Raw genomic sequence first — 27,634 nt, 5'->3', positions numbered from 1 at the left:
TATATGAAACATGTTTTATTCAGTAGCAAAACTAGTCAGTGAAATCTACAATGATTTATGATCAAATGTTTAACAATTTTTTACACAATGAAAAGTTGAAACCTTTTTATTATACATGATGTCGATTTCCAGATATTTTACATTATTCAGACTTCGCATGATTGTAAGTATAACTCTGTAAAGCAACTCAGTTAAATGTAAGCTCCAATCCGTAAGGTTAAGATGTTTCTTTAGAACTAGAAATTTGCTTAACTTGGTATTATTAGAAAATTTTACCGAAAGAAAATCATAACCAATAAATTTTAACCTTGAACATGTTGAAGGACTTAATGTGTAAATATACAATTAGTATAAAAAAAAACAACGTTTGATTGATAATATCATAGTATTTTGCATAACATATGCATAGTTAGATAAAACAAGAACACTCAGTCTGTCTTTTATTAAGCTTATTTTTGTATAGAGATCATTTAATTTATTGAAAAAATAAAAGATGAGAGTGACATGTCTTCCTTTTTTGTGTTGCATTTTTAAGAAATATTTACATCAATACAATATTTTGAGCTTTGATTTGTAGATGTTTAGGGCAAAAAAATTTCACCGCTCTTTTGACTAGAAAATGAATGAAGAATTCTTTCCCATTCATGTCCTTAAAACATGCTGTATAAGTTTATAATTATTCTTTTCGTCTAAATTTTCCCCGAAAAATCGTATCAGTTTCTATGGTAACAAGGAATGTAAATGAATCCGTTTGTTATAAGTAATTTAAAAAATCCAGTAACAAATACATGTATCACATTTTAAATTTATAATCACAACTATTGCATTTAAAAATTTATCAACAAACAAACATTCACAGCTTTCAACACTTCCTCTGTATTCCGTATAAAACAACATACACAAATGTTTCAATTTCTAATAGAACACAAATATAAAATATGCAAATTAGAACAGAAAGAAGTGAATAAATACACAGTCGTCGTCTGTAAAAAGACATGTTGAATTGATATATTCTTCATCACAAATATATATGGTCTTATCTTATTAAAAACAATATTTTTTTTAAAATAATAATTAAATAATATTATTTAACCTAGCATTTGATTTCGTTTGAGTATTTCGTCTGTGTAAAGAAGAGGGAATCCTTATTTTCATTTTTGGAGGGAAGGGTGTTGTCTATCTAATAGTTGCCAGAAAAGAAATATTATACATATGTCAATTCACAATTACAACTTATAAATGTGTCATCTAAGGCCAATATTCATATACCTGTTTCTTGGCTCCAGAAAGAAAAGGGCCGGAAAGTTCGGCATTTTTTTTGAACGAACGTTATAGATTTCAATGGTGCATATCCGAAAAGTCTAAATTTTAATAATACAATCAAAAAATTGCCATAAAATATTTTATGGTAGGCATGAAAATTAAAAGGGTAGTTATGGTGGAGGGGAAACAGATCCATATGACGTTTGGCCTTACAAAGATGTTACAACTTATTATGCATTTCCGCGAAAACAACTAACATTATCGTTCCTATTATTGTGTCCGACACATCTCGTGGATTTTCCCTGAAGTTACAACCTAAACACATAACAATTAACAATCACGTTGTTGTCTGTATGTCGGCTTGTTCTTGTAGTATTGGTAAGACACAAACATGACAATTAGGAACATACAAGCCAGAGATATACCAACGACCACGCCTATAATTCTGTTCTGGTTCATTTCTGCTTCAATCTCGTCAAGTTTTTTGCCTGAAAAATTAAACACAAAATAAGAACATAAAACTTATGTTGTGTTATGTAACTTTATAAAAGAGGCGGAAAAATGATTGGGGGGGGGGGGGGGGGGGGGGAGTTGGAAGCTGACATGAATAGAATCGAACAGCATAAGCTGAAAAGAGACCAACAAAAAAATGAAAAAAACAACAAATTTAAAAGACAAACAATAGCCTACAAAACAGGAAGTAAAAACTTAAGACTGAGCAACTCGAACAAAACCAAAAAAATAGCCAAATGTTTCTACTTTGTTTGCAGAGCCTCGTCCACTTTGTTGTTTCGCATCTTTACTTTTTCCATAATAACTCCAATTATATTTTAGTTATACTTTACAAATTAAAGATGTGCTATCACGAAAGACAGCTATTCATGGTGTATGTAGATATGTATAAATAAATAAAGTTGTAAGAGGAAACACAGAAACAAAGTCATATTTGAGAAAATATGTTAAACTATAGACTAAGTACTATCGAGCTATTACTAAATAATGACTCTCACTATTTGTTTTCTGTAAACAGCAAGCTGACGAGTGGTGGATATAAAACACATCACAAAGTGAAGTACGAAGTTCAGTACCAAATTTAAGGAAACTCTGACTTTTCAATGTCTATGAGCAAATTAGGACAATTTCAAATTATATAAACCCCACACAGTCCCTCATAAATACAATATTATCTATTATATAAACCCCATACAGTCCCTCATGAGTGCAATACTCATAAATACTTACTGGTACTATCTTTGACTGGATCAAATTCTCCTGAGGATGTTTGCCTACATTCGGACATTACTGTCAGGTTAAATCCATAATTACTAGCTGTGGTTTTGGGGTCCTCTAACACAGAGATCTCCAAAGATTTAGATTGTGTACACCAAGCACCGTAAATATTGGTGAAACAACTAATCTCCTGAAGAATAAAACAATTAATTACAACTTTTAGCAGCGCTGAGAGTATAAATACTAAAATTATAAAATAAAAATATCAATACAAAGTATCCGAAAAAATTGCAAGTAGCAACTGACAAAATCAATCAGTGTGTATAGGTAATACTTCTATACTAGTGTCAAAACTACGTTTCACTTTGGGTTTATGGTAGTGTTTTCATGTGTTGTCATTGGGCTTTTTGTGTATTGTCGTGAACTGTTGTCCTTCCTCTGTTTTTCTTTTGTTGATTGTGTTTTGTATTATTCTACTTGAGTTTTTTCCCGTTTGTCCCTTTCCACCATTTCCGTTTTATATCATAACGATAATCAAGTTTGAGATGGTTGTGTGAATTTACCATTAAATTTAATGTTTTCTCCAAAATCTAGCCCAATATATTTAAATGAAAATAAGGAGATTGTGTCCATTGAGACAACTATATCCACCAAAGTTCAAATGAAGTAGATGTAAATATACACAATGTCGTGAAATAACGCGCTTGAAAAACGTAGTTATTATGCATATTTGTTGAAGATTGGTTGAGCAATAAATCCTTGTATACTAATTTTACGCTTAGTTTTGAAAATCATATAGTTTATACTCTATAAGTGCAATAATGATATTTTCACATAACACTTTTACTGTAAGAAAGATTGAACTTTTTATTGTTATTAAATGATTGAGTGTTGATATTCGTATTGTAAATATAGATTTATCTAGCCTTTTTGGTGTGTTCTAAAGTTAGCCTTTGTACTGATTCCAGACAGACTCGATCTGGGCAGACCACACTACACTTATGAAATAACCTGACCAAGACGACGGGTGTCATATGTGAGGCCCCTCATGGGGGGTCCTAGTAATCACATAATCACCATTTTTTTGCCAATATAATCACATAATCATTAAATATTTGCTTATCTTTAGTAATCAAATAATCATAAACTAAAAATACAGTCCTAGGTAATCAAATAATCATGAAATATTTGGCTTAATAATCAAATAATCATTAAAAAAACGGCCAAGTAATCACATAATCAAAAACCCCATGAGGGCCCTCATATGTGGAGGAAGATCTGCTTACCCTTCCAGAGCACCTTTGATCACTCCCAGTTTTTGGTGGGTTTTGTGTTGCTTAGTCTTTATGTTGTGTTGTGTAAAGTATTATTTGTCTGTTAGTCTTTGTCTTTTTTAGCCATGGGGTTGTCAATTTTATTTTTGATTCATGAGTTTGAATGTCCCTCTGGTATCTTTCGCCCCTCTTTTATGAATTTCAATTTGGGTATTGACAGTGACATTGAAATGACATCAAATTCTATCTTAGATTTAATATCAATTCAAAGGTTGATAAACCTTTTTGGTAAAAATCATCATTTTATCCAATATCAGCCGATTGCATTGAGTGTGTAGGTAAAGGTAGTATCTTTGGTTAGCTTGCTTGCTAGCTGAACCGTGACGTCATTGTTAGGTTAGGTAAACTACCCTCCTTTAAGAGTAAACTAGTCCAACATATAACCAATCTATCTGTCTGTAGGACTATGCTACTTCGAAAGGAGAGTAGTATATCTACCTAAGAATTACTTCACGGTACAGCTAGCAAGCAAGCTAACCAAAGATACTACCTTTACTTACATACTCAATGCAATCGGCTGTAAATACAAACTTAATCTACAGTTACTACTTTAGAATTTTTATTAAATCCACAATTATTTGTTTAGTGCTTCAATTTAGTACACTTACCTTAGACTTGATTCCAAGTACATCATACGACGTTCCTGTTAAGAAAATCTTAGCAGAGCAGGAGGACATTGTCATCTGATTTACAGCCACACAGAAAGATCTGTAGGGACAGTTTGCTGATGTGTCCTCCATGGCGTGGAGCACGATGCTACAAAAACCATCTTTAGCATTACCTTTAGAGTGAATGCTGAGTTTTTCTTCCTTGGCCATGATTATAGGCTTTTGTCCACAATTTGTAGATCCAGAGCCCATATTCACTAAATAAAAGTAACATATATTTTGTAACTTACTTCATTTATAAATGTTAATGCTTTAAAAAAAGTATTATATTATTTTTTAAAACAAATAAATAGTTTTATTAGAAATTGGTAAATTCATATCTCACAACAAAATTATGCTTGTGTCTGTGCTTAGTCTTTTATCTCGTATTGCAGGAATTTTTTTCTTGTTTATTGGACAATTCTTTATTTTGGCAGATTAAAAATATTTTGTTTTATTCATGAGCATTGTTTTAGACTTGAAATGATTGAGAAATTGATATAAATATTATATACATTTGCTTTTATTATTGCAGTCAGTATGTTAACCACTAGCATTTCTTGTTATTTCGTATCTTTAGTTTCATTTGTCTTTGATGTATACAACACATCTTATTGTTTTCATATATAAGACATGTGCTGCCCGATTCCTACATCAGCTTAAATAGATAATACGGATATAAAAATAAGAGTTGTCAATGATAATTTCCTCCATTGTCAACTGCAGGTCAACGTTAACCTCTTTTTTATTTTGATTGTTGAGTCCGAACAAGTCTTGTTTTAACAGAAGGCATTTTTTTTTCAATTCCAAATTAAATTTAAAAAAAAAATAAAAAGGCGCCAGTTTGCTTATTTAACTGCGTTGGTTTGTTCAGTCTTTCATAAGTGTAATGTCTTCGTGTTTCAAGTAGTGATGAATACGGAGACTTGTTTTCTTTATTAAGAATGTTGTCCGGCAATAGAAAAATCTCGTTTTTTTTTCAATGTACATTCACGGTGGGTATGGTTGTCCTGCGAGAGAACGTTCTGTGCTGGTGATTCGGTCCTGACGGGTGCTGGTGATCAATGAAAAAATGTAAACAAAGACGAAAATGATGATTTTTGACGTTTTCACTCATAAAAAATTGAAGAAAACAGTTGAGATTTTTCAATTTTGTTTCTTATGGGTTCATATGTAAACCATTAAAAAGTTGACCCTGTAAACTGTTTCAGTAAGCGTAACACAAAAATGCTCATTTTCAGAAAATCAAGAACTGAAAAAATAAAACAAAAATGCTCATAGAGTCCGCTTTCTATACCGCAATCCACACGACAAAACTATTTTGTGAAAAAACATTGCAATTTATTAAAATTTAGCATTTTCTCAATTTATTCATGTCCTGATACTGTGCTGGTGGGTCCTGTCATTGTGCTGGTGGGTCCTGATACGGTGCTGGTGATTTTGGATAAGAAGTTGGTCATATTTGAAACAAATGTTAAAAAATCAATAAAATTGGGCAGATAATTGTTGTCAATAGGATCTATGACTCCTATTTTAGCTCTTGTGCATCCATTTGGCTGTTTAATATGTGTTTTCAAATGATCGTAACTTGTATTACATAATTACATAAAAGGGCAACATCTTTCGTCCAATATCAGATAACAAGATATAGTATCTAAAATAAGAATAGTTTTATTAAGATATTAAATGCCCCTTACATTGATGTTTCAACAATGATCAAAGCCCATGCCGCATAGACATGTTTGTTAGCGCTCCGCATACCCCCTCCCACTTCCACCCAATCAACCCTCCTCATTTCCTCCTTCATTGTTACAGTGGTGTACCAACACAACAATTTCTCACATAAAATAATAACATAAAGACACACATTATTGAACAACGAATGCTCGCAGGTACTGAAAGCTAGTTCAAAGCCGCATTTTCAACTAATAGATAAACCGTGTTCTCATATACAAAAATCCCAATCGTGTCGATTAAAAAAGTCTCAAAACTTAAGTTCACATTTTAATGTTTGATGAAGCAGAACTTTAAAAGTGTGCAGTGAATCTTGTGCTCACAACAGTTATTGTCATTATCATGTTTACATAAGACTTTAAAGGAATTAAGAAGGTACCAAGAAATATTTTACAGTTAAAATTTAATGATCATGAATGGAAGGAAATGGTACGGAAGTTTACATAGGACAAAAAGAAATTGATAGTATTTTTTGGCGAAAGACTTAAACGCTTCTTTGTATTATATAGTACAGCTCTTCCATAAAAGCATGCAAAAAAAAACTTTGATTGAATGACTTGCTTGCTATGTTTGCTTGGATGTTTTCAAACAATGGGTAGGCGGAGTTTCAATACATACTGGGATTTGATTGGACAAACAAAAACTGACAAGAATTGAAGTTAATGTTTATTGTCCAAACAAATTCTAGTATATAGTAAACAGACAACTTACCTGTCGTTTACAAACATCCAAACAATCATAGCAAGCAATTTGATCAATGGTTTGCTTTGCATATATTTATAGAAGAGCTGTAAATTCTAAAAGAAAAATTCTTGTTGTCGTAGATGGTTAAATCCTCAACAAAATCTCAATAACTTTGTTGGAACGAATAAAGGTTTTAAATCAAATTTTCGTGGACTTTTTGGCTTCCACCCTGACGAGGCATGTTAGCTGTTCGTATGCTCTTGCACCTGACGCACGGAAACTTTCACATTTCCATCTTCTTTTCTGAAATATTTTACCCAGCTCATACTTGACAGGATTGTTATCCTAGTAAAAGGTGTAACCAATGAATTTAACAGAAGTTAAAAATTCCACAATACTATAAAATTCATTGTATGTGTCAATTTGTTTGAAAAAAGTCGAAAAGAAGAGAGTTTTTTTAATGTCATGATTATCTGTCGCTTTCTAGATCTATGCTTACTAGCATTTATTTCAGATGACATGGACTCCTCACTCTGGTGACCCTGCTGCCTTTCATAGCTTTATCCGTGTACATATATTAATAGATAAACAAAAGGCTGCAACTGGTATTTTTGTATTTAAAATGATTCGTTGTAACGAGAATATTTGTGGTGAATGGAAACTGTGAGGGTCAAAATCTTAAATTGCTTATAAATGTTGCTGGACCCAGTTTCGTTATCTGATCTGAATTTTCTGAAATGTGCAAGGTAGATAGACATTGGCCTTTTGATTTTTTTTTTACTCGGTAAGTTTTGCCCTAATTGGTTGAACTTTTTCAATATTAAAGCCGATTTCAATGAGTGTGTAAACAAAGGGAATATCCTTGGTTATCTTGCTTGCAGAACAGAAAAGACATTGTTAGGTTATGTAAACTACCCTACTTTAAGAGTAGACTAGTCCGACAAATGACACATCTTTCTGTCTGTAGGACCAGACTACTTCGAAAGGAGGGTAGTATACCTTACCTAACAATGACTTCACGGTTTAGCTAACAAGCAAGCTAACCAAAGATATAACCCCTGCCTACATACTCAATGGAATCGGCTGTAACTAAATAATTATCAAAAGTACCAGGATTGTAATTTAGTACGCCAGACGCGCGTTTCGTCTACATAAGACTCATCAGTGACGCTCATATCAAAATATTTATAAAGCCAAACAAGTACAAAGTTGAAGAGCATTGAGTATCCAAAATTCCAAAAAGTTGTGCCAAATACGGCTAAGGTAATCTATGCCTGGGATAAGAATATCCTTAGTTTTACGAATAATTCAAAGTTTTGTAAACAGGAAATTTATAAAAATGACCACATTATTGATATTCATGTCAACACCGAAGTGTTGACTACTAGGCTGGTGATACCCTCGGGGACGAAACGTCCACCAGCAGTGGCATCGACCCAGTGGTGTAAATAGTTATCAAAAGTACCAGGATTGTAATTTAGTAAGCCAGACGCGCGTTTCGTCTACATAAGACTCCTCAGTGACGCTCATATCAAAATATTTATAAAGCCAAACAAGTACAAAGTTGAAGAGCATTGAGTATCCAAAATTCCAAAAAGTTGTGCCAAATACGGCTAAGGTAATCTATGCCTGGGATAAGAAAATCCATAGTTTTACGAATAATTCAAAGTTTTGTAAACAGGAAATTTATAAAAATGACCACATTATTGATATTCATGTCAACACCGAAGTGTTGACTACTGGGCTGGTGATACCCTCGGGGACGAAACGTCACTAAAAACTCGAATACATTTTAACAGACAGTGGTCATGTTGTTTTCCCTAGATTCACTCTTGAAAAACCATTTGGTAACATTTGGTCAAGTAATTTCAGATTATATCTTTATGTAATTGCGGACGTCAAGACACTACATGAACCTCACACGACCCCCTCGACACAGGTGAGCTTATATATGATCTTATAGCGATTCGGGTTGATAACCAGTTGAAATTAAGCCAGTTTTGTGTGTGTGTAGATTTGTATTGTTTTAAACTGTTATGACCTTTTAAAGTTAAATGTAGGTGTTTAATCTAAGAATTTCTTTTTTAAACTTATATACTTGTTTTCTACTCAATTGGTAGTATGAAGCTACGGGGTATTTTAATTTTTGAAATTGACATATTCTAGTCTGCCCTTTCATTGAATAGTGATTTTTTTTAGTGTTCTATCGAACTTTCGAAAAAAAATACCTGATAACCGTTCAGACAAAAAAAATATGATGAAAAAATCTTACAGATACAGCAAGTGGTTCTTAATAGCTATAAGATACATTTTTCTTTTAAAATATACAACTTTTAAATCTTACTGGAAACTACTCCAAGCTTAAAACTTTCACTGTAACCTCGCTCTAACTTATCCCCCACCCCCCAAAAAAAAACCAAACAAACAAACCCGCAATACTATTGTCATTCTTATAGTCAGCACTAAATTGTTCACAAACAAATGTGTTTTAAGCTGCTAGACATATGATTCAAACGCTCAGAAAGTCTTTTGTTCTATATTTTTGCTCTCCATTTTTATGCAAAACCTTTTACATTTTTATTTTATGGGTTATTGTTGAAGGTCGTACGATGACGTATGGTTGTTAACACATACTTCCTTTGGTTTCTTATGGAAAGTCCATTGACAACAAACATACCACATCATCTACTTTATATAAGTATTGTATAAATTACAACGTATTTTGGTGATCTTGCAAAATGATCGTAATCCCGAAAATCGTAAACACATTTTCTTATCTTAAAAGGGGGCAAGAAGGGTTCCATTAACAGGCCAATAAATAAAATTACAGTTAATTTAAAAAAAAAAATAGGGGTATTTTTTCTCTCATAATAACAGTAAACAGATTCACAAGAATGTCAATTTCAAGAAAGCAGACAACAGTTAATTAGTCAATAACAGTACAGCATCAATGATCTAGAATATATGCCACTTTTAACTAAAATATAAAGGCACAGAACCAGGACATAGGAGCACAGAACCAGGACCGTTTTTCTTGTCACCAGCACAGCGTCAGGACAATTCCGTTTAACGAACTTGCACGACTTTTGCAATATAATATTGTTGTAATATACTTTGCATGGTACTTATGACGCATCAGAGAAAAATTAAGCAACAAAACTGTCGTTTTATTGCCGTTCTGATATAATGTAAACAAACCCACCAGCACAGAATCAGGACCCACCAGCACCTGACAGGACCAAATCACCAGCACAGAACATTCTCTCGCAGGACAACCATACCCACCGTGACATTTCATTTGTATTATAATAGTCACAAAATTCTTTATTTCAGTCAACGTGCAAAGATAGATAACTCTAACTCGTTTCTTACCTTCCTTATCTGCATGGCACATTACAATAACAATAGCAGCCACAAGTAAGGTAAATGTTGCCATCTCGTCTTTCTGAAAATTAGTAATAACATTTTGCAACAAACTATCTTAAAACTTAAGTGACATCACATAACATTTTATGGTGAGAAGAAAATAAGGTTAATATGGTCAATTAATGGTTTCCAATATTTAATGTTGAATAATAGCTAGCTAACTTTAGTGGTTCCTTCGTCATGTTATTAGTTTTATAAATTTGGCGGAACCGAAACTTAATTTATATTACTAGGTTTGAACTTAAATTGTGGAAATGTATATATATAAAAAAGTATAATCAGTATTTTTTTATGACATATTTTGTTGTATCTACATGTAATTAACGGACTGTATATCAAAGGCAATTAATTCCTGATTCATAATACCATTTTATCACTTTATTATAGTTTAAAAGATTATCCATTTCTATGAAATAGAAACAGGGAATTTGACGAATTAAACAAAGGAAGGAATGAATAAGTACGTACAGATTGTTTTCATTTCTCTTTAATTCTGTCAAAACTCAAATATTATGTTTTATGAATGATATCTTTTATAGTTTAAATATTTTTATCCGTCACAAATTGACATATTTATTCTTTTTATCTGATTTTTGAGTCGAATTGGCATAATCATCATAATGGATACATAAAGACTAAAACGAAAATTAAAATAACATACACTTTGTTTAAATATACACGAACAAAATATGTGTATATTTCTGAGTACAAGCAAAATTATAACCGAAGAAATGTCAACCAACCTTTAATTCAGCCTTCCTCAAGTTGTAAAACATAAATAAAAGATTTTACATCTTGTCATAACAAACATGTAATATTACACAACTTATTCTATCTACCATTGTTTACTGGTCAATATAGAGCCATTTATTTGCCTTCACTGTCACTTGTGACAATAACCTGGGGTGAGGGGGACATACAGGGTTTTTCATTTGGAAATACAACAAAAAAAAGTAATATTTTACCTGAAAATTTTCAAATCCCTGACATAATTTTAACTTAGTTTTTTTTATGTCAAAAACATTAAATTTCTTCCTTGTTGTACTAATTTTACCAACTTGGTTTTCAATTTACTTAATTGAAAATGTCCAATGAATTATTGATTTTTGCATGTACCCATGTTCGTATTATCTAAAGTTATGCAATTACAATGTGCTTTAGAAATTATGTTTAATTATCTATTAGCAATACCAATATAGATATTAAATACACCTGCGTGTGAAACACATGTATATTTAAAGCTCGCCAATTTTATAATACCAGAACTTCATTACCAGTACTAGTAAATTAAAATGGACTTCTTGTAATATACATAGCAAGTATAGGTTTTTTTCCAATTTTGTTAAATGGTTCACCTATACAATATAATGAATTTTCTGGCGGAATCGGTATATATACTCCCAAAAATAATATATTTACATAGATGAAACATCTTTTTTTAATTTATCATTTTTTCAACCACTAGTTATTGACTTCTGATAACATACATAGCAAGTTCAGGTTTTTTTTTTCAAAATTTGTCGAGTCTGTTGCAAAAAGTTGTCTGTATCTGCTTTCCATTATCAATATTACATATTTATTTGTTTAAACCACGTTATTTGGATAGTTGTCTCCCCTTAATACGGAATAAATAAAGTTTCATTTTTTTGTCTATACATGTATTTACTTCCTCGCTTCGGTCGGCGACATTCTTTGGCTTTTGTCCACTTTTTATCAAATCTTGGTTCCAGTAATAAACCTCTGCAAATTAATTTTCCTATTCAATGTGAAACATAGCAAATGAGAGACTGGATAATGATTGCTTCATATGATATTGGTCCAAACACGGACAATTTATATGCATATCCAGGACGGGGACAAATTATAAAACGAATCAAGAGAGCACATTTAAAGAATAATCTTAGGATTTTTATTATAATTGAATATGTGGCCATGTTCAAAAAGAAGTGAGACCGATTTTCAGTTTTTATTTCAGTCACACAACGGCTTTTTATTTAAAACATCTTTCAAACAATTATAAAAATCATAGTGTAACAATTTCTTCTATTCTAATGGAAGTTTATCTTACTCTGGTCTCCAATTAGAATTTAAACATTCAAAAATATCTTGAGCGACATAATATAAGTCACTGGCAGATCCAAGGAGGTGTGTTCCGGGGGTTGGAACCCCCTTTTTTTGGCCGATCAATGCATTTCAATGGGGACATATAGTTGGAACCCCAGCCCTACTTTGTCCTGAGTTGGCACCCCTCTTTTTTAAATGTCTGGATCCGCCCCTGTTAGTGCTGAATAACACGATGACCTCACGGATAGGTGTAAAAGTGTTGTAAATACTTAAGGAGTAGGCCCGATAAGACCCCTGTTTTGGCCCAAAAATAAAAAAGAAGATCTGGTATGATTGCCAATGAGACAACTGTCCACAAGAGACCAAAATGACACAGACATTAACTATAACTATAACACAGCTATAAAAGGCCCCGATAAGGCAATGTAATAAGCATTTTTGCAAAGTTGTTGCAAATGTCAACTTTTAGCTATCTATTGGACAGCAGAATACTTGTGTTAAATAATAATGGGTTGTTATTTTAACAATACAATGCATCAGGTACTAGCATCATTATTTAATGGAAAAAATACAGAAATCTTTACAAAATTAGTATTTTTGCTAATTATAAGACCTTTTTTTTGTGTGTCTCAAAATGGAAGTGGCCGCACTTTTGTTAATTAATTAAAGTCTTTTAATATTCAAAAATAATATTATTGTATTTAATGATGATAGATGATATATATAAATGTTGATTAATTAATCTGTGAGTGAAAAATATTTAGCGGACATTTGTGCTACCTCGCTGTCTTGTAAAAGTTCATCTGCGACTCGTTTGGCAGGACTTTTTCTAAAAGAGATCTTCCTTGAAAGAGAGAGCGGTATAATACTCTGTGAAACACCTATAGACATCAGACTTAACGGTCCCATTTCGACTAGACATTCTATTTTATTTTTACATAGCGTGGAGCCAAACGATACCCCTCAAAAGGTCTTTCTTGTCAAGGTATTCTTTTTTTACACTTAAAATAAGATGTTATGTCTTTCGATCTAAGGACTCTTAGGGGTTCAAAGAAAATGTCAAAGAAAGAATACAAGATAGATCGATGGACGGAGCTTACAGACAAAAATCAGATAAACTGTAGAAAATAAAGAGATCGAAGCAGCTGGTTAAGAAAATAAAACTTACCTCTCAGTTTGACTGTCCTATATGTAATTTAGCAGATGTACCTTTGAAGGTCACCTCTGTTTCAAGTAGTCCTCGGGCTAAATCTCACTCATAACATACTGTTTCACCTTGTCATCGAACAATTGACTTTGACTAATGTCCAAATGGAACAGGAATTATTATAATATTTTAGATATAAGGTAGTGATCTCAGTTTAGTGTGTTAATTTATTAAATGTGGCTTTGTTTATACATGTGTGATTTATACCAAAAGATAACGTTATTGAACAGTTTATCTTTAAAATACCTTTATGGCTGTTGGGGAGGTTATTTGTGGACTAACCTTCAATATATCAAATGCTTATCATAGGATATTGATTTTAACATAATTACCATATTGATATTCTTATCAGTGACTTCTTAGAATCGATCATTTAAGATAAAACTAGATAACAAAACAGCTGATTCGGATAAATATATAAGTACCATTCTAGTGTGTGTTTCACTTCCAGTAGTTCAAATCGGATTGTTTTGTTTGTGATAGTATATCCTAAGGACATATAAAAAGTATATATGTCTCTGTATATCCGATGCGTTGTATTTGATTTATTAAAAAAACTATTATTTTTACTGTAGATTGTGGTATTTATTGCCAAATACTAGCATATATATTGCAAAATTGAGGGACGTATATATAGAAAAACGTACAATTGTTATGTAAACAAACCGTTAAGCACGAAACAATAATACGATTTTCAAGATTTCTGCCTGCTATCCAAATAAACGAAAATAAAACAATATCCATACTGACTACACTCTGTCTGGGACTATTATAATAAAGCTAGTATAATAGTCCGAGACACTGTCGAATACTATACGCCGATATTTCGGATACCATCTCCTATTGAATGAAAATTCTTATATTCCTTTAAACAAACCCCTGTTTCCCACTCCCCATTTTCAAGTATGTATATGATGTTTCGGGCAATGTACATCTATGGTACGTCTTATTCAATGAGGATGGAAGTGTTTAACGACCTTGATCGGCTATACAGCCGTCGTACGGTCTTATCAAAATTTAAGTTTTTCCATTTTTATATTCGCCTCATTTTTGAAATAAACACTGAAAAAATGAAATAAACACTGAAAAAAATGACTATGGAATATAGATATCATCTTTTCGTTTGGGTATAGTCAAGAATGTTATCTCTTATATATAACCTCCTTGGTTTAGTGAACCACAAATTTAAACCGCCATGACCAGTGACCGTGAAAGTATATACCTAAATGAACAGGTAACACTGTCCCATAAATAAAGGTCACACTTAAGTTAGCTGAGGAAACATTGGGTTTATACAGACTGTAGAGTCTGTAGATGTGACTGTATAGAAAATAAAAGAATTATATATTAAAGACAAGTTTTCAACTGATGCCGGCTGGATCCATTCATTTTTGTTTACAGAGATAAAAATTTAAATATCGACCTTTTTTCATTTAATGTCTAAAAAGATGGATATCATGCAGAAGATATTCATACATGAAAAACAATGTATTACATGACACTGAAATATCTTTCTCTTAGTCTACCAACAATCTTCACACAGGACTATGATCTTTCATACCATTATCATCCTTCATTTATGTCTATGCATATATTCCGTTAATGTAGAGAGGAGTCCAAAGAAAAGATTTTCCCAGTCTTGGACTTCGTCAAAATATTTAGAAAGATTACACTTAAAACTGACTGATTTTTTTTTAATTCTGGTATCTTTTTAGCGAAATGTCCAGCATAATACTCAACAGATTTTAAAAAGTATGATAAAGTAATACAAGAGGAAATCATATCTGGGCTTCTGCATTGAAAATAAATTGAACGGGGTCTCAATCCTAACTGGCCGTGATGACGGAAAAGATGCAGATCCAAGCGCGATGACAAGTTTATGTATGAACAATTCTTTGGTACATAGAATGATTATATTATTAGCTTACCTTTATATACTGACAGTGAATAGACCTTCACTATTTCCCTAAAAAATGGCATATGATTGATTAACATGTGTTCCTATATGATGTATGGGGTCTTGTTCACAGAAGTTTACAATCTAGAAATTTTATCCGCTATGACATGACATTTGGCAATGAATTTTGCTAACTTTAAAACTGATTATAGTGATGAACTTCCATTGTCTAAGGTTAATGATTGATCTTGATGGTCCATAGACATATATAGTCGTGACGGTAACATTTCAATATATCTAAGTGCTATATGCTTGCCAACGCTGAGTAAGCGAGGAAGATACTGTAGAAAACGTTTCTCGGGATAATTTAATACACATGAAATATTACTTTAACTTTGCTGGAACGTAATAGACTATTCAGGGTATACAAATATTTGACTGAAATTAGAAAAAAACGTGTTATTCATTAATATATATATTTATAAAATTTCGAGAGCTTTATATCATAGTCTTTAGCTCTCTCTTTAACATATATATATTGCGTTTATGACATTATTTTGTCTATAGAATGTAAAAAAAAAAATGCGTTAACCTTGGCACGACACAGCACCTGTATACATTTGATACAGTATCAGAGATGAATTTTGATTGTTGTGTTTCTCTATTATAATTGCCGTTTAACTTCAAAAAGGCGGTGGGGGGGGGGGGGGGGGGGGGGCACGAAAAAAAAATGTTCTAGACAAAAAACCTTACCCCCTTTTTAAGTTAAATATTTCTAGTACTTTAATTTGTCTGTTTGTGATTTTTTTTTTTGTATTATTTTAAAACGTTTTTTACATTTCATCATTGATTTAAAAAAAAAAATACGTCATAAACCCCATTGTCTACTATCTATACAGATCATCGTTAATTAGAGTTATATTTATGTTTTAATCTTTCCTTTAAAGGATTAATGTCATCTTTATAATCTTAAAATAATACATTAAAATTTGGTATTAACGAAAGAATGGGAACTTGATAAAACAGGGTAAACGGTCGGAAATGCACAAATTTAAATATTAAATTGTCTATTGTTTTGAAATAATGGAGTTCAATTGTCTACTTTGCCTTAAAGTTACATAGACTGGTTCCTTGTTTTTCTTTTTATTATGTGGTAATCCTTTTAAAGATTTTTTATACCCTCGGGTGCCTCAAATGGTATTTGTAATACGTTTGTAATACGAGTACACAAATTGGTGTGTAAATCCGCAAGCAGTGAACAGTGTGTGGCGTTTACCTATAGCTATACTGACGCGTTGATATAATCTTCAGGTATATATATTTTATATTGATAACCATAATTAACCTGCTAATAATTCATTGTTTGAAATCAAGGTGAGTAACGCATAACGACACGGAAAATTCTAAGTTTGGATGTTAAATTTGACCTCTAGACGTACTTATTAGGTCAAACCAAAGTCAGAATACTTGTAAAAATGTCGTAACGCATTTACATTGGTTATCACAAAGCATATAAAAGCGTGATACCATGTACAGTTCACAATTATCGCTATAAAGGAAATGTTCAATTTTGTTACATAAGTTTGATTGAACGTGGGAAACGGTTTTGAAAAAAGGGGGAGTCTTGTTATTCTATCTTCAGGTCTACACGTGTCCAGATTTTGTTTGTGCCACCCGATAATGTATTTTAAAATATCCACACTTCATTAATCATTTAATGCGCCATGTTTCTTTAAAACAATGTGTGACATAGTTCTAACATTGTCCACATTGTCACCAATGAACTTCAATGTCATGATTTTATTTCATGACAAATGTAGTTTCTGAATACACATTCCAATGCATTAAATGTATGAAGTATTCATATCATTTTCTAGCACTTCCTGGATTGTGCTTCTGTTTAAGTGTTTTGAAGGCTAGTCCAAGATCCATCTCCGCAACAAATATTTCTGGTGTTCATTTTACAACTGGACTGATTAAGAGCCTGGGACAACCACGATTTATAAAACAGCAGTACCTTAAACTCTATGTTTATAAAAAAAATAATAAACTAAGATTCTAATTACTTAGGTCTTCAGTCTAGATTTTCCCAAAGTCCCTCCCTCCCAAGATTGTAAAATTTCTGTACGAGTAAGAATTTCTACTGCAGGCCGGTATATGGCATGTATGGTATCAAGTCGACCAGGTTGGGTCTGTAAACTTCAAGGTGTGTGGTACAGGCAGATGATGGCAAAAAAAAAAAAAATGTCATTATAATGATGATTGGAGTTTAAAGCGACCTTGACAAGTTAAAGCAGCACTCGCATGGTCAGTAACATTATAAAAGAGGGGCAAAAAATTCCAGAACAGCAATCAAACTCATTAATCCAAAATAAACTGACAATGCCATTGCTAAAAGATAAAATGACAAACAGACACATAATAGTACAAAAGAATTATAAGGGTCAATGATTTGATTTTCTGGTTGGGGGGTCCAGGACAAATTTAAAAATTATAAGTGCTGAATATAATTAACGGTATATCATGGACTTAAGACGGGAAGTAATAAATGTTCTGCAACATGAAATGCAGGGAATAATCATGTTCAAAAGGGAAAATAAATTTTCAAGCTGTTAAGTTTAACAAAATAAGCATGTGCAGTAACAGATGACAATGAAAGGTCAAGCTGCCCAAAATACCCCTGACCCCCTTCCCAAATATTAAATAGTTGTACCCTTAATCAGTCCAAGTGTATAATGTATACCTGTATTATTTGCTGCTTTGTGAGGTGGATCTTAGTAACATGGGGTTATATGATGTTTCTAGTGCTCTGTTTGCTATATGCGTTGCTTCTAATAATGCCTTAAATAAACTTAAAATATACATCAATGCTCAATTACTGTCGTGTCAGTACAGTTTGTAAATCATGAAATATTGAAGATACTTATATTATTGTATATAACAAAAATTTCACTATTTTATACCAGGTATATAAATTAAACTTATTGTTTTATTGTTTATTTACCTCAAATAAAACCTTACATTTGCTTGTGAAATCTATTATCAAAAGTTTAATATTTGTCTGGTCTCAAGTAATTTGCAAAGACGAGACGTAACTGTTTCAGATGTTGACAAATGTAAAAAAAAATATGATTAGGTCAGCATTAATGGAACTTAAGATAGAAAGTCAGTGGCACAACTTGTGCCTTTTGAGATTTGGTGCCACTCTCTCAGTCACAGTTCATTGACATTTTGATTTGCATAAATAAGTTAACATGTAACACAGGTGAAAGTCAGAGACATATATATGTTTTGTCATCAGATTTACCTGTACATAAATTATCAAAAGGTTAATTCTAGAAAATATGCATAACAAAGGAAGTATTTCAGTTTTGTTACATAATCACTTCATGTTTGGAATAATTAAAAATCAAAATTTCATATAAGCATCATATGAAAATATATACTGCATATGCACTACATGTGTACATGCACATGTACAAGGCACTGAAAGTCACATGCCTTTGATTTATTATATTTTGGGTTGTTATTCCCATGACCTGAAAGTACCATACTGTCTTGTAGAAAATATTGAAAAGTTTTCACCAGTGCTACATATGGGAAGAAATCAGTTTCTATTTACCATGTTTACCAAAACCATTTGTGGGAACAAACTGCAATAAACAAGCTTTTCACCTTGAAACCAAAAAAAAATCAACATTGTCTTGTCAGCACATGTTGGCTTCAAGTGTTGGAGGGTCTTGTGTTCTCTCTGCAAGTTAAAATTATGTGTTTATGTCAGGGTGCCATGCTTTCCTACGAACTGTTACTTAGTGAAATAGCATATTACAGATCAGATTCAGTGGGTTGGTCTAATACAACATGTACAAAGCTTTATCCTTATTCTAAACATGTATGACAATATCATCTGATGGCTTCAAGTTATTTTTCAAAGGCAATTTTTGTTGGTAAATTTATAAATTTTCTTTTAAAGCTTATATTGATTAAACTAAATAAACACAAAAGATTTATTGAGCTTTTAAAATCGACTGAATAACCAAATATTTACACACATACACTAGTCATGAAAACAACACAAACAAAATAGAATATAAAGAAAAGCACCAGCATTGCAGTCGTGAAGTTTAAATGAGTCTCTCAGTCTGATATTGTCATGGTGAGAAATTAAAGTAAAGAATAGTTTATTTTAAACTGGGTAAAAACTCTCTGAATATAGAAAAAAGTGAAGAAGTTTTTCTGAAAAATGCATAATGTATATGATATACATGTATGTATACATTAAAGTTTGTAAAATGTACTTTTGTTGTGATGCACCTGTACATTTCACATGTATATTTCAATAAAACAGCAATGCAACGAAAACTAATTTTTAATACTGGCCAACAGAAAGTTTTATCATCTACATTTATACATGTACAGTTTCATATGGTAATTTAGCAATAGCAAATAGTGTACAGGGACAATTTAAGTACTCATAGTTCTCACTAAGTCATTGTAAGTAGAGTCGAGAGTCCTGGACTAAAGAAAATCTGTCTGGATCGACTCACCATTTTCAAAACTGGATCAAGATTGAAATATTTTGTATTAACTGAACACACATATCATTTTATAGCAAAAGTAAAAAGTAATCTGAATTTAAAGGCATTTCAGTGCTCGATTAGGTCATAAAGACTAAAATGATAAATTATATTGCAATAAAATATCTTTTTCTTACTGTTGGACTCACCATCATGACCATGGCCAACAGTGATGAGTCCCTGGCCTTCAAAAATCCTTAGTGAGGACCCTTAGTTATTCTTTTGGCATTCACCTCTAATTTAGGTATTATTTTGAAATGACTTATATAGGTATTATTTTGAAATAACTCATTTAGGTATTATTTTGAAATAACTCATTTAGGTATTATTTTGATATATTTAACCTGGACTTCATTGTTTTTTCAGATTTGCACAGAAAACTTATTGTCAAGATGATTTCATTAGAAAGCTGTTTGGTATTTATCCTGTCAACCATCATTCCAGCAATATATTGTGAGGGAGATAAGCTTGGTGAGTTATCTCTTTTTAAACCAGTTACAATTGAAGCAGAGTTATCTCCCATGTTGATAAACATTTTATTTGTACTTTTTCATTTCAAAACCTTGTCTGCTTGCTATGGAAGTTTTGTGCATTAAAGAAATGCCAACAGGACAACAGATGATGTACATGATGTAATTTTAAGGACCCTTCAAAATTATATGAAATGTTATTTTTTGTTTGTTTTTTCTCACAATGATTAAAAACCACCCTGTATAAAAATTCTTTTTGACAGACAGAAACATATGAAACAAACATTTCTACATTAAATTTGGACAATGTGACAGTGCGTTTAAATTAACTTAGAAATTATAAGTGACTAAATGGAACAAAGATATGACCAGTGCCAAAATCTGAATTTACAGATTACAGTAATTTTGAATACTCAAGTTCTGACCATTACACACTTTGTTAAGAACATATTGACTATAGTGTCTAATTTTCAGACTATTAGGTGCTTCATATTCTGCACTCTGAAGGCTGCATGTCTGTATATATCAGTCAGCCCAATGAATCATACATGTGTTACAAAAAGAACATATAAAGTTATCTCCCATTGACTGTATGAAATATTTACTATTTATTTAATTATTAACCTGTTTTTACATAATTATTTTTGAGTAAAGATGAGAAAAGGAATACACTGTTTAAAGTTTACAGCAACATCCAAATACCTAATAAATACAATTATATACTTTCACTTACTTTAAACTTCTAGTAAATCATACTACAATGAAATCCAAACACAGTACTTTAATATTTCCCAGCAATTCTGGAAAAAGTTCCTGTTTTAACTATTAAATTGTAAAATATTGATTAATGCTTGTCCCTAGACACACCTATTGTCAGAAGTTGAAAAGGATGTATAATTTAATGGATTTATGCTTGTAATAATAGATAGTTATTGATTTTTTGTAAAGAAAAGAATAGTTTAATTTACTGGTATTAACAATAGTTATCAAAGGTACTCGGATTATAATTTAGTATGCCAGACGCGCCTCTTGTCTACATAAGACTCATCAGTGACGCTCATATCAAAATATTTATATACTACTATGTATTTGGACTTTAAATTAATAAAAGCTATCAATCGGAGCTACATATATCTTTGATTAGCAAAGGATCAAGAAAAATAAAAGTTTTGTTTTTCATTTTTCAGCAAATCCTTCAAGTTCTTCCCTATAATTACATATTCATTTTCTTATATATTTTTTTATAGAATCCAATTACAAGCACCCAGATGTAGCAGCAGAAAGACAACAGACGGTCATCATCGGAGTTGTTGTCGGTCTGTGTCTAGCCTGTGTTTTCCTCGTCATTCTCTGCATCTCATACAACTACTACAAACACAAGCCATACAGGAACACCCCACGTGATGTCGAAGAACCATTAACAGCCATGAAATAAACAGGAAATGACAATTGACTTTGGAATCATGGGTAATTCCAATTCGATTTGTTGGAATTATTTTGTATATGCACATGAGATGGAATTTCCCATGATTCTATAGTATTTTTTGTGATAAAAGAAAGAAGACACATTTTGAAACAGCTGAAAATTTGAAATACCGAACATTAGAATCTCAAAACACAACGAAAGGAGATTTGATACTCTTTTTTACAAAAATTGAAATGTACAAGATAAATATATTATTGTCTCCCTTTTCAAAAAGTTTATGAAATAAAAGGACCAAAAAAATCTTCTTATCAAATCAGCTGATGTAAATTACATACATTTACATATAAATGTAATAATTCTGAGAAAAATATTCACAATGTTATTTTTTTTTAATGATCTTCATTGAGGATGGTACAAAATGATATTATCGATTCATTGAGTGTCCTAATAGAAACATTTCATAAACAAAGAAACCATTTAAAGAAATAGTCTGAATAAGTTTTTAACTGTCAAATCTGTACACTAACCCATGAATCAGATAGTAGTATTACAGTAGAAATGCTTGTTTTTGCTCATTGTGCAATTTTGTAATTTTATATATAATTATATACCATACAACTGGGATTTTGTACATTAAAATCATATATTCAGTTTCACATATCCAATTCAATGCAATCTGCGGTTAATCATTTTTTTGTGTACAATGAAATGGACATTGCATAATTTTTTTTAAAGTTTGAATCTCCAGATTGGATAATAACAGGCAATTTTAGTTTAAAGTATAAGAGATTGTAGTCGTTAGAAAATAGGTTATTGATACAATATATTCCATTATCTTAATCATTCCTTGTCTATAAAAAATAGATTGTTGTCCAATTTTTCTCTTCCAGTGTAACCATAGTTACATAACTTTGCATTTATGCTATACATTTGTATGCATTTAATCATTGTTCTTTTGTCAGTATTTTAATCATTTTTATTCTTTTTTTTCTCTGAATTTTTATAACCTAATGACTCCTAATTCGAGATATCTATTACATTTTGGTAAAATAGGAAAAACAAATAAACTGTGAAATGAAAGTTGATTAAGTTTGTTTTTATAAATGTAAGACTTCAAGTTATATGTACTTAATAAAGGATTGAATTCTTCCAAATACATATTTTATTTTAAATTTTTAAAAGAAATTAGTATTTTTCTTAGTTCTTTAGATTTATATAATTTATATATATATATTCTTATGTAGAGATAGTAAAATTTATTTTTGTTACCTCCCCTTTTTTGGCTGGTGTTGTTACCTCTCTTTAATTTCAGCTGGTTTGAACTTTCATGCAATATAGATTGTTCCATATTACCTCACCAGCCCTAGTATGTAGTTGAAGTATCAAATTTTATACTATTAAGAGTTTGATGTGTATTATACCTTTAGGAAAGAAGATGATATTTCACAAGAGACAAATCCGTCCCTTTGGTATTTGAAGGAACAATTGAAACAGTTTGAATTCTTGTAACAATAATTTCAAGCTAAGATATGAAATTGAATGTGAGAATAGTTTTTAGCTCTTCTAACATCTTAACCATACCTCAGGATAATTCATTTATTTTCATGAACAAGTTTTGAAGCATTTTCTCCAATTTGGAAATAAATCATTTTCACCAGGAAAATGTGATCAGATGGTTGTTCATTGTTAAGTTTTTCATCTAAAGGTATATCATCACTAATGGATTGGATGGAAATTCAAATAGAAAAAATGATTGCATCCTCATTTAAGAGGCGCACACAGCCTGAGAAAATAAACAATAATTTTGCATATTTTGTTATTTTTACTGTACATAAGACTCTATAAATGGAAATTGGAACATTTTAATAGTATGTAGTTATTGTTCATTTTATGAAAAGAACTTTCCGAAAAATAAATATTGATTTTATTCTTCATAGTTTTTTATTTATTTTTAAGTTGGAAAACAACAATAACACTTTTATGATTATTATTGTTATGCTCAATACTAGTCCTTTCCCAACTCACAGTAATTTTACGAATGAAATGTGATGTGGAAAACACACTTATAAAATTTATACCCAACTGCACATAACACAAAACACAGAAGCATTTATCCAGGCAGTGGCCCCCCTGAATCCACCTATGCTAGGTATTCACCAAGCTATCACAAATAGATGATAGATGATAATGATGATGAAAGGTTGTTTAACATTTTGTGTCAAAATTAATGCATAATCAGGTAGTGAACATATTAATTTGATGAAAATTAGGAACCCTTTTTTGTCAGAGTTTTGATGGATTTTTGACATGTTAGTTGATGCATAAAAGGATATTTATATTTGGTTGATGAGTTATTTGCAAACGTCTGCGTTTCTGTTAAGTTGCATATCCATATCCAAGTCCATTACGGTATCTCAGGTACAATAAGCATGATGTCAACTATATTTAGTGCATGGAATGGGTTTCATCTCACCTTGACCTCCATTTCATAGTTCATTGGATATTGTTGAGTGATTGTGGTGGTCTATTTCTTAGATACTCTCAGCAATACGGCAACTATATTTGGTGTAAAAAATGATTTTAAAATATATACATATACATATCCGTCTTACAGGTTTCATCTGACCTTAACTTGTAAGATTCATTGGGCAATTTTCAGTTATGTAATTTGTTGTATTTCTCAGATATTATACTATATTTAGTGTTTGTAACGTTTGAATAGAGTAAAGTTCCTTCTGGTAGGGTCCATTTGACCTTGACATAATTTCATTGTTCGTTGGTCAATTATTCATTTTTTAGGGATGCACATTATACATTTGGTTGGTATAAATTTTATAGATTTAAAAGTATCTAGTTTCAATGTCAATTGAATAAAAAAAGGTACATAGAAAAACAATGAATCACACAATTAAGTTAAAGTACATCAAAGAACTCTCCAAGCTACCCTACTGATGCAAGTTTATATATCGATACATAATGATGAATGGAGGCATGTTAATATATTCATGAAACACTTAAAAGAAAATGTAAACCTGTGCACCAAATCAAGAAGAAAAGTACACTAAAAATGGAAATATCAATGTAGTTGGTAGAAACAATAAAGGTATATTGAATGTTGCTTATTTAGAATATCAACAGCAACAATCAAAGCTTGAAATCAAATACGTTGATGAATAAACTCATCATAGATACCAGGAGTAAATTTAATATTTACGCCAGACGCGCGTTTCGTCTACAAAAGACTCATCAGTGACGCTCGAATCAAAAATTGTTATAAAAGGCCAAGTTAAGTACGAAGTTGAAGAGCATTGAGGACCAAATATTCCTAAAAGTTTTGCCAAATACAGCTAAGGTGAAGAAAAGCCTTAGTTTTTCAAAAATTCAAAGTTTTGTTAACAGTCAATTTATAATTGAATGTCTGTTAGCTTATCTGACCAAAAAGGCAAAAGTAAGAAAGACCATCAAGATGTCGTCTGTAAAATGTTCAAAACGATGAATTTAACTTGATCACCTGGAAATCCTGGTTCAATATTTTCCATGTAAACAACAATCTCCTATCGAGAAAATCATGATTTATAGAAATGCAAACTCTGGAATATCGTATCAACTAGGAGATATATACATCTGGAATATTGCTACCTAGAAAGTTCGCAATTGTCAAGATAAAGTCGTTCCTTTTGTTTCATAGTGCGGTTATCAACCGATCCTCATTTTCAATTATTAGATGCAAGTCAAGAAATGGGACAGACTTACAGCCCGTAACAGAGTAGTGATCGAATTCGCGTTTCTTTACCGTCAGAATAAGTTACGTTATCGACAAACTTATTTCAGAAGTGATATAATTTGATTTTCTTCATCGACAAAATATTTCATGTCCAACGTGTAAGTTTTCATTGTTTAAGTCGAAGTTTTTTTAACACAGTAAAACGTTTTTTATAATCAACCTCTGTCATTGGCATTTTCATTTTAACGGTAAAGGATCAAATACGGGATCTCCGAAATTTCTATCATTATTACGAGGAAATCATTATTCAATCGAACATATGTCTTTGTTCATGACACATATTATGAAATACAAAGGAGTTGAAATGATCAAATACTTTCGAACTGACGGAAACAAAGATACATAATCTAGAATGTGTGTTCTGTCATAAACAATGGCTTCGTCGTGCGAATCGACGAGATCATGTTACATGTAACTGATCTTAACTGTAGAAACAGTTGGTGCGACCTCGATAAACTCTTTATAAATTTAATATAAGCGATAAATATTCATGACTACAATGCCAATGAATTTATTGGAGTTACATCCACTGTTTCTTCTGTAAACATGAACTCGTCGGTTAGTGCAATGAAGACACTTTTAAAGATTGAGATTGTTGGTTTTTTCTTTACACCTTTGAGGTATTAAAATTATTTTAGTGTTTATTTAAAGTTAAATTCATTTTCAAATCTCTTCTGTTTAAAATTGTGGAAACTTCCGTTTAATATTTCTGTGGTAAACTATCTATTCTATAGCTAGGACCATTTTATGATAAATACCCTTTTGTACAAGAATACTTTATTTATAGAAGTATAGATCTGCTGGTTATAGATTTTTTTTATAACTTTCATTATTGTGACGACGCGCTATGAAATTCAGATTAATTTATAAATGAAGTTCTATATAAATTTTTGGTCATAAACACAAATCTTTTAAACAGTTCGACGAGTGCGTTAATGTTACAGTAGTTTGTTTACTGTACAGAGGCGGATTTAGGGGGGGGGGGGGCAGGGGGCCCGGCCCCCCTTTTTGGGAAAAAATTTGGTTGCTTATATAGGGAATCACTAAAGCGTGACTGAAGCGGGCCCCCTCTTAGAGCAGTCAGTGGGCCCCCACTTATGAAAATTTCTAGATCCGCCACTGCTGTAAGTTACTAAGCTTGGCCCGATTCATCTGTCATTTATGGAAACTAATTCATCACTTTCTGAGACATTCATTTTTATTTCACCATCAGACATGGAGCTACATTTGTAACTAAAGGAAAACTCTCAAATTAAAGAAATTTGACATGATATACTGAAACTTTCTTATAATCAATTAAACGACTGCTTTTCTTAGATATGTGATTTTTCATGGTCAAACTTTTTCATTGTTAACGGACATTTTGAGATTTTTTATTGTAAAAAAATAGTGTTTTTTAAAGAAATCAACATTCAAAATTTAGAACTTCATGAACATGTACAGGAAGCTGAATTATTGCACATCTATGTACTACTTAAAATTGTACTTCGATCCGGTAAATTAAATTTAAATCCGAATTGAATGTTTATGACACACAAAAAGAGAAACCAGAATCTCTTGACATATAATACATGTATATTCATACATGTATATTTATATATTGGGAATTTATTTTTGTTTCCAAACAGAATTATAAGGTTATGTATAAGTGCCTCCGTTCACTGCACAATTGTAAATTGTCTTTTTAAAGACCAGCAAAAATAAATGGCACAAGTTCACGTAGTCATAAAAAAAGTCGTATAAGTTATCGAACAAAAAATCAGAAATACGGAATATTATATGTGAATGGTTAGGAAATTCGTTTCCCCTACATGTTTTAAAAGTCAAAGAAAAATGTTTTCCCTGATACAAACGTTTTAAGAACCAGCTTTGTGTAACCTATAGACAAATT

At 31.5% G+C, this 27,634-nt stretch overlaps 1 protein-coding gene and 1 long non-coding RNA gene across 2 annotated transcripts; one reads left to right on the top strand and one right to left on the bottom strand.

The window, feature by feature from the left end:
• LOC143055938 (uncharacterized) lies at positions 1–11,314 on the bottom strand. The gene is made up of 5 exons (XM_076228993.1): positions 11,284–11,314; positions 10,265–10,337; positions 4,436–4,692; positions 2,506–2,683; positions 1–1,751 (listed from the first exon to the last, which is right to left on the bottom strand). The coding sequence occupies exons 2-5, from the start codon at positions 10,326–10,328 to the stop codon at positions 1,594–1,596; spliced, it is 657 nt and encodes a 218-aa protein (XP_076085108.1). The 5' UTR covers positions 10,329–10,337; positions 11,284–11,314; the 3' UTR covers positions 1–1,593.
• A 5,330-nt stretch (positions 11,315–16,644) lies between these two features.
• On the top strand, positions 16,645–23,886 carry LOC143055937 (uncharacterized). Its single transcript, XR_012972174.1, has 3 exons — positions 16,645–16,797; positions 20,430–20,534; positions 21,781–23,886. It is a non-coding gene; the product is annotated as an uncharacterized LOC143055937 (long non-coding RNA).
• The last annotated feature ends 3,748 nt before the right edge of the window (positions 23,887–27,634 follow it).

The sequence above is a fragment of the Mytilus galloprovincialis genome, chromosome 13 (genome assembly GCF_965363235.1).
Source record: "Mytilus galloprovincialis chromosome 13, xbMytGall1.hap1.1, whole genome shotgun sequence".
NCBI lineage: Eukaryota > Metazoa > Mollusca > Bivalvia > Mytilida > Mytilidae > Mytilus > Mytilus galloprovincialis.
The sequence above is the reverse complement of the archived record's forward strand: the minus strand, read 5'-3'. Positions and strand labels throughout refer to the sequence as shown.

Coding starts and splice junctions, on each gene's coding strand:
- LOC143055938 (XM_076228993.1), bottom strand. CDS start 10,328: ATGGCAACATTTACCTTACTTGTGGCTGCTATTGTTATTGTAATGTGC. Junction 4,693..10,264: donor GTGCCATGCAGATAAGGAAG/GTAAGAAACGAG, acceptor ACTTTTATTTAG/TGAATATGGGCTCTGGATCT. Junction 2,684..4,435: donor TACTTGGAATCAAGTCTAAG/GTAAGTGTACTA, acceptor TTTATTCTTCAG/GAGATTAGTTGTTTCACCAA.